General features: G+C 39.7%; 1 protein-coding gene across 2 annotated transcripts; it reads right to left on the bottom strand.

Moving 5' to 3' along the window:
* Positions 1 to 327: 327 nt before the first annotated feature.
* Positions 328 to 11,976, bottom strand: LOC129395725 (RNA-binding motif protein, Y chromosome, family 1 member F/J-like). Of its 2 annotated transcripts, none has more exons than XM_055107141.1 (10): positions 11,868 to 11,976; positions 11,286 to 11,389; positions 8,141 to 8,318; positions 6,074 to 6,226; positions 3,946 to 4,060; positions 2,882 to 2,992; positions 2,336 to 2,446; positions 1,303 to 1,413; positions 1,129 to 1,217; positions 328 to 629 (listed from the first exon to the last, which is right to left on the bottom strand). In XM_055107141.1, exons 1-10 carry the CDS (start codon positions 11,974 to 11,976, stop codon positions 328 to 330), a joined length of 1,383 nt encoding a protein of 460 aa, XP_054963116.1. The 2 variants fall into 2 exon arrangements, with proteins under 2 accessions (XP_054963116.1, XP_054963117.1); XM_055107142.1 differs by having other exon boundaries at positions 11,286 to 11,375; positions 11,868 to 11,918.
* Positions 11,977 to 15,851: the final 3,875 nt, after the last annotated feature.

Here is a 15,851-nt window from a genome sequence, read left to right as displayed (position 1 = left end):
TATTGAATTTGCTTTAAGCATGTGCGGCTAACCAAAAACACCAGGCATCTTGCAGTACATGTAAAATTTTATTGTGAAAATTTTAAGGTAGATATTACATCTAAACACTTTTCAAATAGCATCAACAAGTATGAAATTACTTTGAAAACAATTCCTTTTCCTTTGAATACCTCAAAAAATTCATGGAGGAAGTCAGTATCTACCTCTCTCCACAAAACCAACATGTTTCTGTCAGTAATATGCAGGTAACGATGCAGAAATAACATTTCAATTTTTGATTTGCAAACAAGGTTTGGTATGCAATAACTATTATTTTGAATGCTTGCTTTAATATCTGCTCGAGTCTCCTTTTTCAGATCGACTCTCCCCACCATCTACTATAGATGCCACATAACTTGAGCTACCATATGCTTCACGAGGATCAGGGAGCACCCTACCCAGAGAAGGCGGATTCCTTTGGTCTTTTCTGCAAACATGCTCACGATCACAATAATGAAAATCACCACAGCTCCTTGAGTAACTCTCCCAACTTCTTCCATATCTATCTCGTGTAATACTATATGCATGGCAGGTGCTTCCACCATAAGACATCCGAGGCCCTCGTGCAGGTGGTGCATCATGAGAGGTCCCTGCAGGGTTGATAAAATAATATGTGGGACTACATTTAAACATTTTTACTGCTATCATTAAAGCATGAATTAGTTAAAGTACTATTTGGAAATATCTGCTTTCCTCCGCCTTTGTTGACAGGATATTAATCAAGTCTTCAATAGTCAGAAGGTTTTATTTAAGAGAAGTGTAAGAGTAGTATTTTGCAGCTTAACAAACTTAATTCTAAAGTAAATGCTCAGTCACATTTTCTTAACGTTAACTGAAGTTCTCACCTTCATATCATTCCCTAGGCTTTATACTGATAATGAGTACCAGATAAGCACTGTTTATTTTATTATTTGTGCACAATGATGAAAATGAATAAATATGTTTCTGGGATGATCAAAAAAAAAAGAATACTCAATATTTAAACATGTTGCATATGTCCTTTACAATTTTCCTTAGAATTTCACTAAAATAACAATCCAGTCTATTAAATAAAATTCTGTAATTTACAAATCCATCCTGGACCCTTACCGTATCCCTGAAATGCATCTCTATAAGAACTTCCACGTAGATGTTCAGAATGATCTCTACCAAGGGCCTCACCGTAGCCATCGTGATAACTAAATTGAAAAAAAAAAGTCTTTTCAATTTCCGAATGAACAATTTAAGAAATCCATTTGATAAATCCAGATAACATGACAGTACCTATATCCTCTAGAGGAATGTTCATCCCAACTAGAATGACCATAATCACGGTATGCATAGTCTCTAGGTGGTGGAGTATAATCCCTGGTTTCTCGGGAACTTGGACTATTTCTGCGTGCACAAGTTTAAGCAAGGAATGTTAAATTGTCAACTTGCAGTATCCAAAATAGAACTACATTACAACTTAAACACAGTTAAATTGCCAACCATCTAAATAAAATACCCACAGATCCCAAATGCCCAAAATGCCCAAATGCCCAAAAAGCACATGAAACAGATACTGATAATCAATGATGCAGGAAATGCATTTCAAATAAAAAAGGAGCTTCCACACTTCACACACACACACTGGAAGGGCAATAAATTTTCAAAAGCAGGAAATAACAAGTGTTTGAGAGGATGTAGATAAAATGGAGCCCTGACACAATGTTGTTTGGAATGAACAATATAAGAAATCTATTTGATAAATCCAGAAAAAGTTACAGTATCTATATCCTCTAGAGGAATGTTCATCCTGCATAGAATGACCATAGTCTCAGTATGCCTAGCCTCTAGATGGTGGAGCATAATCCCTAGTTTCTCGGGAACTTGGATGATTTCTCTGTGCATAAGTTTAAGCAACAAATTTTAACTTTTCATCTTCTAGTATCGAATACATGACTAACTTACAACTTTAAATTAAAAGGCCAAACATCTAAATAGATATTTCTCCAAATAAAATAGGCAAATGCCCAAAAAGCACAAGGGACAGATACTGATATTCAGTGATTCAGAAAATGCATTTCTTTTTGTTTTATTATACTTTAAGTTCTAGGGTACATGTGCATGATGAGTTAATGGGTGCAGAAAATGCATTTCAAATCCAAAATGAGATATCATATTTCACACACACAGATGAATGGCAATAAATTTTCAAAAGCAGGAAATAACAAGTGTTTGAGAGGATGTAGGTAAATTGGAGCCCTGATACAATGTTAGTTGGAACGAACAATTTGAGAAATCTATTTGACAAATCCAGAAAAAGGTACAGTACCTATATCCTCTGGAATCAGTTTCATGCCGACGAGAATGACCACAATCACGGTATGCATGGCCTCTAGATGGTGGAGCATAATCCCTAGTTTCTCGGGAACTTCGATGATTTCTGTATGCATAAGTTTAAGCAACAAATTTTAAATTTTCAACTTCTAGTATCCGATACATGACTAACTTACAACTTAAAATTAAAAGGCCAAACATCTAAATAGATATTTCTCCAAATAAAATGGGCAAATGCCCAAGATGCACATGGGACAGATACTCATATTCAGTGATTCAGAAAATGCATTTATTTATTTTTATTATACTTTAAGTTCTAGGGTACATGTGCATGATGAATTAATGGGTGCAGAAAATGCATTTCAAATCCAGAATGGGATATCATATTTCACACACACACACTGGAAGGGCAATAAATTTTCCAAAGCAGGAAATAACAAGTGTTTGAGAGGATGTAGATAAATTGGAGCCCTGATAGAACGTTAGTTGGAATGAACAATTTAAGAAATCTATTTGACAACTCCAGAAAAAGGTACAGTACCTATATCCTCTAGAGGAATGTTCATCCCGATTAGAATGACCATGATCACGGTATGCATAGCCTCTAGATGGTGGAGCATAATCCCTCGTTTCTTGGCAACTTGGATGATTTCTGTGTGCATAAGTTTAAGCAACAAATTTTAAATTTTCAACTTCTAGTATCCAATACATGACTAACTTACAACTTAAAAAAATTAAAAGGCCAAACTTCTAAACAGTTTTTCCCCAAATAAAATCGGCAAATGCCCAAAAAGCACATGGGACAGATACTCATATTCAGTGATGCAGAAAATGCATTTCTTTTTGTTTTATTATACTTTAAGTTCTAGGACACAAGTGCATGATGAGTTAATGGGTGCAGAAAATGCATTTCAAATCCAAAATGGGATATCATATTTCAAACACACATTGGAATGGCAATAAACTTCAAACAGCAGGAAATAACAAGTGTTTGAGAGGATGTAGATCAATTGGAATGCTGATACAATGCTAGGTTGGAACGGAACATGATGCAGCTACTATGGAGAAATGTGGTGGTTCCTCAAGAAAACAAACATCATTATCATAGGACCATGCAATTCCACTCATATACACCCAGAACCGAATAGGCATACTCAAACAAATATTGGTGCGTAGAAATACTCGGGTGGAAACAACCCAGATAAAATAATGGGTTAATAGCTTGTGGAAGGAGTGAAGTGCTATGATGTAAATGAACCTTCAGGACATCATGCAAAAGGAGAGGAGACAAATACAAAAAGTCATGTAGTGTTTGAGCACATTAACATTAAATACCCACAACAGGTTAAGTTCAGAGGCAGAACACTGACTGGTGTTATCTAGCAGCTGAGGAAAAGGAGAAACTGGGAGGGACTGCTTAACTGGTAGTTGGAGTTTTAATTTGGAGTAATGAAAATGTTCTGGAAGTCGATGGAGGTAGTTGTTGCCTGGCACAGAACGTATTAAACACCACTTAACTGTTCACCTTATAATATTTAATTTTGTTATGTGAATTTCATCACCACAGAAAAAAAAATCAACTGTGTTTTTTAATTTTTCCTTTACCCATCGTTAGTTGCATAACCATCATATCTTGGTGACATGCGATCATTTCTCCAGGAAGATATTGTCCCTCTGCGTGGAGGAACTCCATAATTCTCTCTTCTTTGTGACATGGGACCTTTAACATTCAAATGATGGAACATTACGTAAAGAACACCAAATCTGAAACGCTATTTTCTCTTCTCTCAAACAACTTTTTTAAATTATTTCTTCTATGACTCCATTCTTTGTTTCCTAAATTACTAGACAGACATGACACTGTGAATATTTCTCATGGCTTTGGATAATCCCATGGCTTCCACAGGGCCAGTTCTTCTAATGAAGCTGAAGGCAAACATTAATGCTTAGGTAAAAGTTCATTTGTAATGGTTAATAACTACTTAGTTCTTATTTTCCTTTTCATGTAAATTACTGATGACTGTGAGTGACACAGGGAAAACATGTAAAACCATCAAACTCTTCACTGATTTTAAAGTTTACATACATTGTCCTTTCTCAGCCAAAGAAGGTGGATTTTCCAATATCATTCTGTCCATCTCACACACACATAAATACAGCTACCTTTTAAATGACTATATGCTAAATGTTTACATAAAAGTTCTTTATCTCTAACTGGTTGGCTCTATCTTAAATGTTGACAAATTTAAATGTATTAGTGAAGATTTTCTAATGATGGTCAGGATTTGCTTTTACTGCAAAGAAAGCAATGCTATGCAAGGGGTCATTACAACATTGTTGCTATTTCAAAATAGAAAGTTTCTACTTTAATATATTCTTCACTTGCTATTCCTTAGAGGTCAGTGTTTCACATATGATACCTTCACTGGCTAATTTTCCAATGGAAATGTGTTGGCTTGGGTATCCTGAAGCCAATAAATACCTCCTTTCACCGATACTCTACGTATGAAATGTAAAATTGAAAATGGCAGTTTTTAACTTCCTCCATATGTGGATGGAGGACTAAGAAAGAATTTTAATTTGCTCTGCTTAAACTTCCTTGCTAAGAACTTTTATTTATTGTCTTATTTTCTTCTGCTCAGTCTGCAGTCTTACAATTCTCAAAAGTATTACTTGCATTCAACCCTACTGCTCACCTCATGTTGCTTAGTTCTAAATTCTCTCCTCAAATAATTTCAAATCTTACACTAAGGACCTTGTGTTAATGTTTAAACATCCCGGTACAATCTCAATTACTGATTTACATACACCTATATTTCACAACTCTGCATTTCTGTGATATCCACTTAATTTAAGAATTTTGGACTCCTACGTGTCTACCTCTCGAGCCTTAAATTTATTTTTAAATCATATTTAAGCCCAATGACTCCTTGTCTGCTAAATGCTCTTGTAGTTCTTTTGAATCTTCATGCAAGCAGTGAGTATGCCTTGCACATACGCATTACTGAGGTCTCAGAAGCTGGATGGCCAGGCTTAGCGGCTCACACTGTGAGTGAGTGTGGAAGGCTGAGGCAGCTGGACCGCTTGAGCCCCGGGCTTTAACATCAGTTTTGACAATGTAGTCAGATCCTCTCTCTACAAAAACATAGGAAAAAAATGTAGCTAGGTGTGCTGCTGCATGCCTGTAGTTGCAGAAACTCGGGAGGCTGAAACAGCAGAATTGCTTGAGCCCAGGAATTTGAGGCTATAGTAAGCCGTCATCTCACAAATTTGAGGCTATGGTAAGCCGTCATCTCACATAGTGCTCTCTCACCTAGTAAGAGCAAGACTCCAACCCGGCAAAGTCACCGAACAAGCAATTTTTAGAATGGGACACCAGGGGACTTAGGAAATGGAAGAATTAATTACATCAAGAAGCCTACCATCAAAGAATACTGCTAGGAACTTTTAGAAAAATTAAGGGGAATTTTCTAGCCAACACAGGATTAAAAGGAATGTTGGCCTCACTCTAATCACTTCTTTGATCTGCAATGAGAAGCTCAAGTATTTCTTCAACATAAATCTGAAATGTACCTAGTGAGATAGAAACTATAATAAAAGCTATCAATCAGCAATTATGCTCACGTATGTGTCACTTCCCTTTTGTTCAATGAACTTAAAGGTAAGCATTCAGGTAAAACGGCTCATTGTCAGTCATACAAAAACTACGGTCTTTCTGTCAGGTAGCATTTACCTTGGCTTCCCATCCAACTACTGCTTCTTGCCACAGCAGAAGGAGCAGATTTTTTCGGAGGAGGCCCTCCACTTCTTGAAGATGGACCTCTTTTAACTGGAGTGAGTCCCCTAGAATAACTCATCTTGAGATCAGGAGTGTATCCACCATCTTCTGAATTTCAAACAAAATCTTTTTAGTTAACTAACATCACTGTTTCTTAAATGGCTAAGTTTTAGTTGTTTACAAATATTTTCTACATTTTATAACAAATTCACATTTTGTCTAAACTAATAAAATTAGCATTCCTACATGGTATTAGTACACTTCAAGCAATAAAAGTTCATTCAGAAAATCTAGAAAGAAACTCAAGTATCATAATATATCGGTATGAGGGAGAGATGTGGGAAAATGGGGCGTGAACAGGGCAGAAACCTATCACTAAAATATCTAAATATAATAGGCATAAAAATATTAAAAGAAAAATGATAACTGACTGTTTATATCCTTCTGTAATGAGGAAAAATTTTCAAAGCACATCATAAAGATAAACTAATTTCCATTCAAAGAAACTCAAATATTTCCAATACCAAGAAGTCACATATCAGGAAAATACATTGTCTCTAAAATTTGTTAACACAATATAGAATTCTTAAAATTCCCTTATGAGACACTAATTTTCAGATGAGACTATGCTGAATTTTAACAGTCTTTAAGAATTGCATATTCGGTAATATAAACATATTTTTTTACATCTACAAAAATGTAGATATATGCCAATTGCCAGGTGGTGTTACAGGTTAGAATTTATATATACATTCTCGTCCGTGGCAGAGTATAATTGAACCTCACCCTCAAGATCAGTGGAGACAAAATAGCCATGAAGCTATGCATCTTAAACTGGAGCAAACACTGCAATTTCAACTTGAAAACAATCTCCAATTAATTACACGTCTGGTTATTAAAACTCCAAGTTAATTGTTAGAGTTTTGAAGGTTGGTTAATAGATAATACAACTTAACCAACAGGTTTATTTATTTATTTATTCAGATGCACTCTTGCCCTATCACGCAGGCTGGAGTGCCATGGCATAACCTTGGCTCACTGCAGCTTTTGCCTCCCAGGTTCCCGTGATTCTCCTGCCTCAGCCTCCTGAGTAGCTGGGATTACAGGTGCACGCCACCACGCCCAGGCAAATTTTTTTGTATCTTTAGGAGAGACAGGGTTTCACCATGTTGGCCAGGCTGGTCTGGAAATCCTGACCTCGTGGTCCACCTGCCCTGTACTCCCCAGGTGCTGAGGTGACAGGCGTGAGCCACCTCGCCCAGCCCATCCAACAGTTTTTTTTTTTTCCTTTTTTTTTTAAATATATGGTTTGTTTTTCTTTTGGATGTAAAGATGGACCCCTCATTTCTATTAAGTAAATCACTCATAAATATCATTTTCAGTGACTCAGCCTCCAGCAAAGAAAGATTCATACATATCTGTGAAGCCGTGGTTTTTAGAACTTTCCAGAGTCACACACTCTTTTCAGAAATTAAAGTTCTACATTTCTTCAATTGAAAATGCTTTATGGCAGGCCAATGTACAAACTCTCTGTATCAAAATTACAAAGCAATACATTTGCATAGATGTTTCCACATGTAGACACAAGAAAACAAATACTGCAAAATCAATCTTCAGTATTCAGTTACTTTTTCCTGTTGGAAAATTTTAAATATTACATCGTACTTTGATAATACAACTGACACGAAGTTCTGGGCCCTAAAGTAGAAAACTCTAAAGTATAATGAATATAAATGGGTTCTGCAGAAAACCGGTTGAGTACAGGCAATCAGCATTCACAAACACAACCCAGTTTCAAATGTGTGTTACTTCAATGCAAACTTACTATAATTTTAAAACAAATGTTAGATATTAGTTCAATCATTCTTCTAATACGCCTTTAGTACTTAGAAATAAGTTTGCTTATTATCAATAAGCTAATTTTCTCTTCATACAGGAAATAAAAAAATTGAGAAATTTCGATATCGTCAAACTTATTTTCTTTCAGTCCTATGGTTCCATCTTTATATTTTAAAACATTACCCAGGTGTCCTTCATGTGAGGGAAGCCACCCTCTTGTTCCTCCACTGCTTCCTCTTGCAGATCTCAGACTTCCTGAAGGGCTTCTGTTTCTCGAAGAAGCTGGTGGTCTCCGCCTACCATCACTTTGAAAAGATGGTTTCTTGGCTTGTTCTACTTTTATTGCTTTTCCATCCAAAGACTAGAAGTATTAAGGGTACTATCAATAACACTGGCACATTTAACGTATGCACATTTTACAAACATTTTTACATCAACTGTAGTTCAATTCGAGGTATTCTCTCTCAAAAGGAAACTTTTTTTTCTCCTAAAATGAACACATCTTTCGCAATGCCAAATTTGAGACAGTTACTGAGCACATGCCTTCCATTAAGGGATCAAACACAAATTCTATTTTTCAAATTCCTTGAAAACTTCTCCATTATTAAAAAAAAAAAAACTCAAACATAAAAAAAAAAGATTGACCCATCACACATTCTATGGAAGAATGTGGCACATCTGTTTTTTACAATATATAATCCACTTCATCTTTGTAGTCACATCACTGATTTGAAAGTTGCAATGTCCCAACGAAACTTGTGTCATTTAAAAAAAACATGAGCTTACTTTTTCAGAGTGATTAGTCACATTACTCATTATGAGTTGTTTCTTGTTGGATTTGCTAACACTTACATAAAATGTCCCCATATGATTTACAATTCTATATTGACTCTAAAAATGTTTCTGTAAATGTGATCCTTGTTTGATCTCATTAAGTTTTCTTGCCTTACTCATTTCTTACCTTGCCTTAGACGTGCCCCTAAAAAACGAATCTTAATATAGTACTTCAGGTAATTTCTCAGAAATGCTTAACTATCCTAATTAATTTCATAATAACATTTTTCACTGTAATCTTTTCTACAGGCCACAGCAATTTTTGAAAACAGTTCAGCTAATAATGTGATTTTAAAATTACATGGCTTTTGTTATTTGGAGGAAGGACTTAAATCCCTGAACAAGACCCCTTGCAGCCACATCGCCCGTTGTTCCTACCTTGAAACTTCTTTTGTTATTTCTGGGCTCAAAATATTTTCCCCAGATTTGCCCACGGCTGCTTCCTTCCCAGTGTTCTGAAGTCAGCCAAAATTCCTTAACTGTTAATTCCCTCTGAAAACTCGAAGAACCTCCTTTATTGGCCATCTTAACATTAATGTGCATACAACATTCATAGTTATTTTAACACAATAAAATATGTGAGATGAAGTAATTTAGAAATAACGTTGGCTGGGCGCGGTGGCTCACACCTGTAATCCCAATACTTTGGGAGGCCGAGGCAGGTGGATCATGAGGTGAAGAGATACAGCTCATCCTGGCTAACAGGGTGAAACCCCATCCCTACTCAAAGTACAAAATTAGCTGGGCGTGGTGGCATGCCTCTGTAGCCCCTGGTACTGGGAGGCTGAGGCAGGAGAATCGCTTGAACCCGGGAGGCGAAGGTTGCAGTAAGCCAAGATGGCCCCACTGCAATCCAGCCTAGGGCATGCAGCGAGTCTCCATCTTAAAAAACAAACAAACGAACAAAAACTTTACACAAATTATCTGCCCTTTTGCTTGAAAACTAGAGGGAAAAAAGAAATTATCATAGATTCCTATACAGAAGTCAAAATTATCTCCATACCTACCACAAAGCCATGAACCAAAAGCAACTCTCGGTTTCTACCACAGCTTGAAATACTAATTTATAAGGGTGAATAAAAATGTACTTTCTGCTATGTGACAGGAAGTGTGCTAGATGTAACAGAAAGAAAAGCAACTAGCAAGACTTAAATATGCACTATATACAATTTCACGATCAATAGATTAATACATAGTACAGCGAGTAGAAAATACCTACAATACGCAATGAGGAAGAAAATATGAAATCTAAGTGGTTTTTGAAGCATAAATTTTATTTATGAGCCATACACAGGGAAGGATAATTCTCAAGAAGTCTAAAAAAGCACTTTGGGAATAGCCTGAAGACTAACAGGACCTAAAAACAGATTGGGATAACGTTATTTATTTATTTTATTTATTTTTTGTTGTTTTGAGACGGATTCTTGCTCTGTTGCCAGGCTGGAGTGCATCGGCGTGGTCTCGGCTCACTGCAACCTCTGCCTCCTTGGGTTTAACCGATTCCCCTGCCTCAGCTTACTGACTAGCCGGAACTACAGGCACACACAACCAGATGCAGCTAATTTCTTTTTTTTTTTTTTTTTGTATTTTAGTAGCAACAGGGTTTCACCATGTTGGCCATTATGGTTTCTTTCTCCTGACCTTGTGATCTGCCCGCCTTGGCCACCCAAAGTGTTGGGATTACATGCATGAGCCACCATGCCCGGCATGATTGGGATAATGCTATAAAGCAAAAAACACTAAAGAGCACAGAATGGAATGCTCTTGACTACAATGTAAAGGAATTCAATAATTAACATAATTACATAGAAGTTTAAAGCTTAAGTAAACACACAATCTCTAGATTTAAGACTCAACAGGACAAGAGACCATTGGTTCAATCAAAACAAGTCCTCAAACACACTGGGGAAATGAGTAATTAGCTATTCATGTTACATAAATTACTCTGGTGACAGGAAAGAAATGTCCTTAGGAGAAAAAGCAAGCACGGAGCCAAGAATGCCAGTTACTTCTTCTGTTATCTGACTTCAATGTTCTCATATTATTTTCTATTTTCAACTACTTAACCTTTCCGTAAATGTAAGGGTCTCATTTAAATACACTTTTGCAAGAATATATTTTCATAAAATACATTCTTCAAGAAGGAAAGAGTCTTTCCTTCTTGTGCATCTGTTATTAATAGCATTTAATAAATATTGACTTATTACTTTCATTTACATGAGGGTTCCTTTTAAGTTTTAAAGCTCTTCAAAACCTTTTAAAATCTATTTGCACTCATATCGAAATACAAACATAGAAAAAGGTTACCAAATATTAATTTATAGAATGTTAATTCCAATACCCTTCCAACTACACTTGCACGTATATGGCACAAAAAAGAGGATGGCTTCATATGTCATTCTACTATCTTCAAAAGTTTAGTAATATTAAAAAGACCTAGAAATATTGTTAATTGAAGAACAGAGTTAGAATATTAGTAATAAGGGACTCTTACCTTTCCATTCATATCTTTGGCAGCATTCTTAGCATCTGCAGGGTTCTCAAAAGTAATAAATGCAAAGCCTCTGGATTTGCTGGTTCGATCCTTTATCAAAAGAACTAAAATATATGAAAACATTTTACATTCATATAATGGACTCATCAAGGTACTCACCATCTAAAGGTTACATCAAACTAAAAAATAATTGCATTTCACATCACTATTATGGTTCTCAGTACTCAGTCACCCCTACAGTCAGTCTAGTTTATTCCAGTTTGTTTCGGAACTCCACAGCACATTTACTTTCCCTCATTTTCCTTTCTAAGTAGTAGGTTATCCTTTCCACAGAACCTTAACCTACTACTATGAGAATTTTCCAAATATCAAACGGATACTACAAAATAAGAGTTTAAAATGCATAAGGCATTTTAACGTAGGTATACAATGAACTTCGAAAAAATATATTTTTTCAAAACATATATATATAACATACATATTTTAAACATACATATTGAAATATACATGTGAAAATACACACACACACACACACACACACACACACACACACACACACAGAGACACGGTTTGAAGAGTTACCTTCTGATATGGGACCATGTTTCCCAAATACTGCTTTAAGCATCTTCTCATTGGTTTCTCTATTGAGGCCACCAATGAAAAGCTTGCCAGGATGATCTGCTTCTACCATTGTGCTGTAAATGGTAAAAAATTATCTATATTTAGATATAAATAAGCTAAAAAGAGAAAATTTTATTACGTACTGTGCTGAAAACCCAAGTAAAATTCCCTTCCCGAGGCTGACATCTTTTTAGTATTTCTTACTTTATATATGTAAAATTTGTAACACTCAGAGCAGAGGGGCACTAACTTCATGGACAAATGCTGCATTTTAGTATGTACCTGACAAAATCTCACTTCTAAAAATTAGATAAGAAAAGCTATTGTAATTTTCCTCAGTTGCAATATGAAGAATGTCCCCATTTAAATAATTTTATTTGAAAAGAATCTATTTATGAGGTACAGTGTGATGTTTTGCATATTTTCTTTCTTGAGATGTATGTCTCCTGTTGCCAAAGTGAACTGCTCACTGCAGGCTCTTCCACCCAGCCTCAACTGATCTTCCTACATCTCAGCTTCCCAAGTAGCTAGTACTACAGGCGCTTTCTACCACAGCTGGGCAATTTTTTTGTATTTTTAAAAATAGACAAGGGTTTCCCCATAGTGCCCAAGCTAGTCTCCAAATCTTCGGCTCAAGTGTTCTGCCGGCTTGGGACTACCAAAGTGATGGGATTTCAAGGGTGACTCACCACACTCAGCATGATATTTGGATAAGAGATTAAATCGAGCTACTTAAAATGTTCTAGGAGGAGAATATTCTAAATATTTTACCATCTTTTAGTGATTTGAAATATACAATAGGTCAAAGATCCCCGAACCCTAGCCTTCAACCCGTACCTATCTGTGGCCTGAATGTGATGCCGGAGGATGACATGTAATACCTGTCTGTGGAGAATGTAACGCCTGAGGATGACCTGAGGTGGTACACTTTTATCCGGAAACCATCCTCCCTACTCCCTCGCTGGCCCTCCCTGTCCCCGTGACAGCCTCACTGCCCCACCTGGCCTCTGTCACATTGCTCCTACCGGAAGACCCGCCCCACCACGTGCCCCTCGGAGCCCTGCCGCCAGCCCCCACTCCCAAACGTGTCCACCTCGCCGCCTTCTTCCCCTGCGCAACCCTTGTCTGAGGAAAAACTGACTTCTACTAAACCAGTCCCTGATGCGAAAATAGCAATGAAAGAGTCCATTACGTTACCCAGGCTGGTCTCAAACTCCTGACTTCAAGCCATCCTCCGACCTCCACTTCCCAAAATGCTAGGATTACAGGAGTAAGGCAGTGTGCCAGGTTAACAGAATAACTTAAGCGCATCTATTTTGTTCCAGTTTTCGGCTATCTAACTCCATTTATCTCGGTTACACCCACTTATTCGGTTTAAATTATTTACGGTGCCAAAGATACATGAAACATCTTTCAAATACTGTCATACAACGAAGGAGACAATCACAGGCTTTACAGAGGCAAACTGAAACTCAGATTATTTGTGGCCCCATATTTCTACATACACTAAAGTAACACAATTTATGTCAAAATTTGATAATTTCTTCCAAGCAAATCAGACACGCGACATGTGCTAACTAAAAGTGTGACTTTTTAATCGCAGTGGTTAAGTGTATTGCCTGTATTCTGAATTATGACCACATTCACAGAGAAAACCCGCTTTAATAAAAAGTGCACATGAAAACAAATGGCGGCTTAGCACCATCTCCCACAACTAGTCGGACATATTAGGCACTTAAAGGTAGAATCCTCAGCAAAAATCAATGAGTTTAACGAAAGTGAGTCTCTTAATAGCACTGAGGAGTTCTTTCCCCCACTGACTCCTCCCGTAATTCAACAACCACACATAGAAAACCCATCCCCTTTTGTAGACAAAATCCCAAACCTTTGCTTTCTATTCTTGCCGAGAGACCCAGCTGTCCAGAGAAACAGAAAATACCTGCGATTTTTAGTAGGACAAAGAGCCTGAGGTTCGCCTGGCCCTCAGGCCGTACGGAACCGGCTTCGGAACACCACAGGGCCAACTGCGGGAAGGACAGCGGCAGCTACCCTGAGAGGGAAGGACGCCAGAAGCCGTGCCCGGAAATCCCGCCTACCTCCAGCGGCCAATCATTGCGAAGGCGGTGGGCGTCAGCCAGTTCCTGCGAAGGCTGTGGGCGTGTCCTGAGGCCCCTCCGCCCCAGCTGGCCTGCAGCTCCATCATCTCGCGGTAACTCTTCCGAGACCACGCTTGTGCCATGTGGCGGGCGGCGGTGGAATAAGGCACACGCGAACTGTGAGCCCTTTGCAATTGTGGGCATGGAAGACCTACACCCTAACTGGCATCCTGAGTGTGGCAAGACATTAATTAACCCACAGGGAACACATGAAACATCTCACTTCATTAGGCAGGCTAGGCTGATGGTACCGAATATTGCAGATCCAGAGGGGAGAGAGAGGGACAAGCGCTGCCCGCTGGGGCGAGGGCAGCGGCGGTGGCTTGGGGGGATTGGGGCAGGGCGGGTGCGTGGGACTAAAGTTGACTGGTACGTTGCTGAGGTGGAATTCCTCTGCACCAGAAGCTGAAACCCTGCAAGGATTCTGTCAGGTCTAGGCAAATACATACTCCGAGTTCCATGGTTCCTCCCTGAGGATGCTGTACTCACAGGGGCATTCCAAAGGACTTCTCATCCTGTGTCCTGGGCACACGGGAGGCCTACCGCCATGGTCGCCAATGCAGTGATCCGTGTGCACTGCTTTGCTGGTGCAGAGGCTCTCACAAATGCAGTGGTGGCCGTGGTGCCTGCTAGCGGGGCTCTGGAAGCCAGGGCCTTGGCATCCGACTCCAGGGCTGCTGTGCGCAGCTAACCCTGCTGGGTATCTGAGCCGCAGTGTGAGAGTGACAGGCTAAGGGCCCTGTGGGGCTCCCCAGGAACCCTGTTCCACATAGGTGTAGGATGTGGTTCTCAGCAGGGCAAGGCCCGCAGGCCTCTCCTGGAGTTGCCCCCAGAGTCGAGGGGTGCCGGGGGAGGGGGTGGGGGGTGGGAGGCACAGGCTTTGCTCTGTTGGAGCCTCAAGGAGGCCACCATGTTAAGGCTGGAGGCTGTGCAGGAGAGGATGGTCTGTGCACAGAGCAGGAAGACAACCCTGGGGGAAGAGGCATGCTAGTGGGGGATGACATCATTGCAGAGATGGAGGTGGTGGCCAAGGAGGAGGCCAATGTGGAGCCACAGCAGGAGGACCTGCAGGCACAGCCTGGCCCTGGCCCCAGTACGCCCCGGCCAGCAAGAGACTCGCTGGACGTCCTTCACTTGGAGCTCCGCTACGTGAATGTCCCAGGCCACATGGCATCCCCGGCTTCTGGGCCAGAGCCATATCCTTGCAGCTTCCAATTCGGGATGGTTGGCAGCAGGGGATGGGCGCCGAGCTCCCGGGAGCGGAGGTGGGGGGAAACAAGGTGGTAGGCACTGGCGGTCAGCCAGGATTCAGGGCATGGGGGACAACAAGGGGAACCGAGAACAGGCTCATGCACATAGGAGGGCAGCTGAATTGCATGTGCCCTGAGGGCATGTGGTAGGGACAGGAAGCCAAGCACAGCACTCACCAGGGAGAACAGCAGCGCCAAGGACCCATCATAACAGCAGAAAGTTGAAGGATACGATTCACTGGGAAAGTCCCTGGAGGAAGGGGAGTCTGCATGCCCATGCCAGCCATGGAACTTCCCTGCTCCCCTTGCCTGTGTCCAGCAAGCTTACCCCAGAAACACAAGGTGCTCAAGACTCGATGTCACTGTGCACGGGGCTGCTGTCCTATGCAAGGCAGGCACTGTCTCCCCAGACACAATTTCTTCCCTGTGCCAGCACTGCACCCAAAGATGTTTAGGCCCTGAGTATATATAAGCTCCCTTGAAACCACTCGAGCTCCATGGGGAGAGCCAGGCACAGCCCCGTAGCTACTTCTACCCAC

This window comes from Pan paniscus, chromosome Y (assembly GCF_029289425.2).
Source record: "Pan paniscus chromosome Y, NHGRI_mPanPan1-v2.0_pri, whole genome shotgun sequence".
NCBI lineage: Eukaryota > Metazoa > Chordata > Mammalia > Primates > Hominidae > Pan > Pan paniscus.
Note: the sequence above shows the minus strand (reverse complement) of the source record. Positions and strands in the feature narration are given on the sequence as shown.

Coding starts and splice junctions, on each gene's coding strand:
- LOC129395725 (XM_055107141.1), bottom strand. CDS start 11,976: ATGGTAGAAGCAGATCATCCTGGCAAGCTTTTCATTGGTGGCCTCAAT. Junction 11,390..11,867: donor ACATGGTCCCATATCAGAAG/GTAACTCTTCAA, acceptor CATATATTTTAG/TTCTTTTGATAAAGGATCGA. Junction 2,993..3,945: donor GGTTATGCAACTAACGATGG/GTAAAGGAAAAA, acceptor TTATGCACACAG/AAATCATCCAAGTTGCCAAG.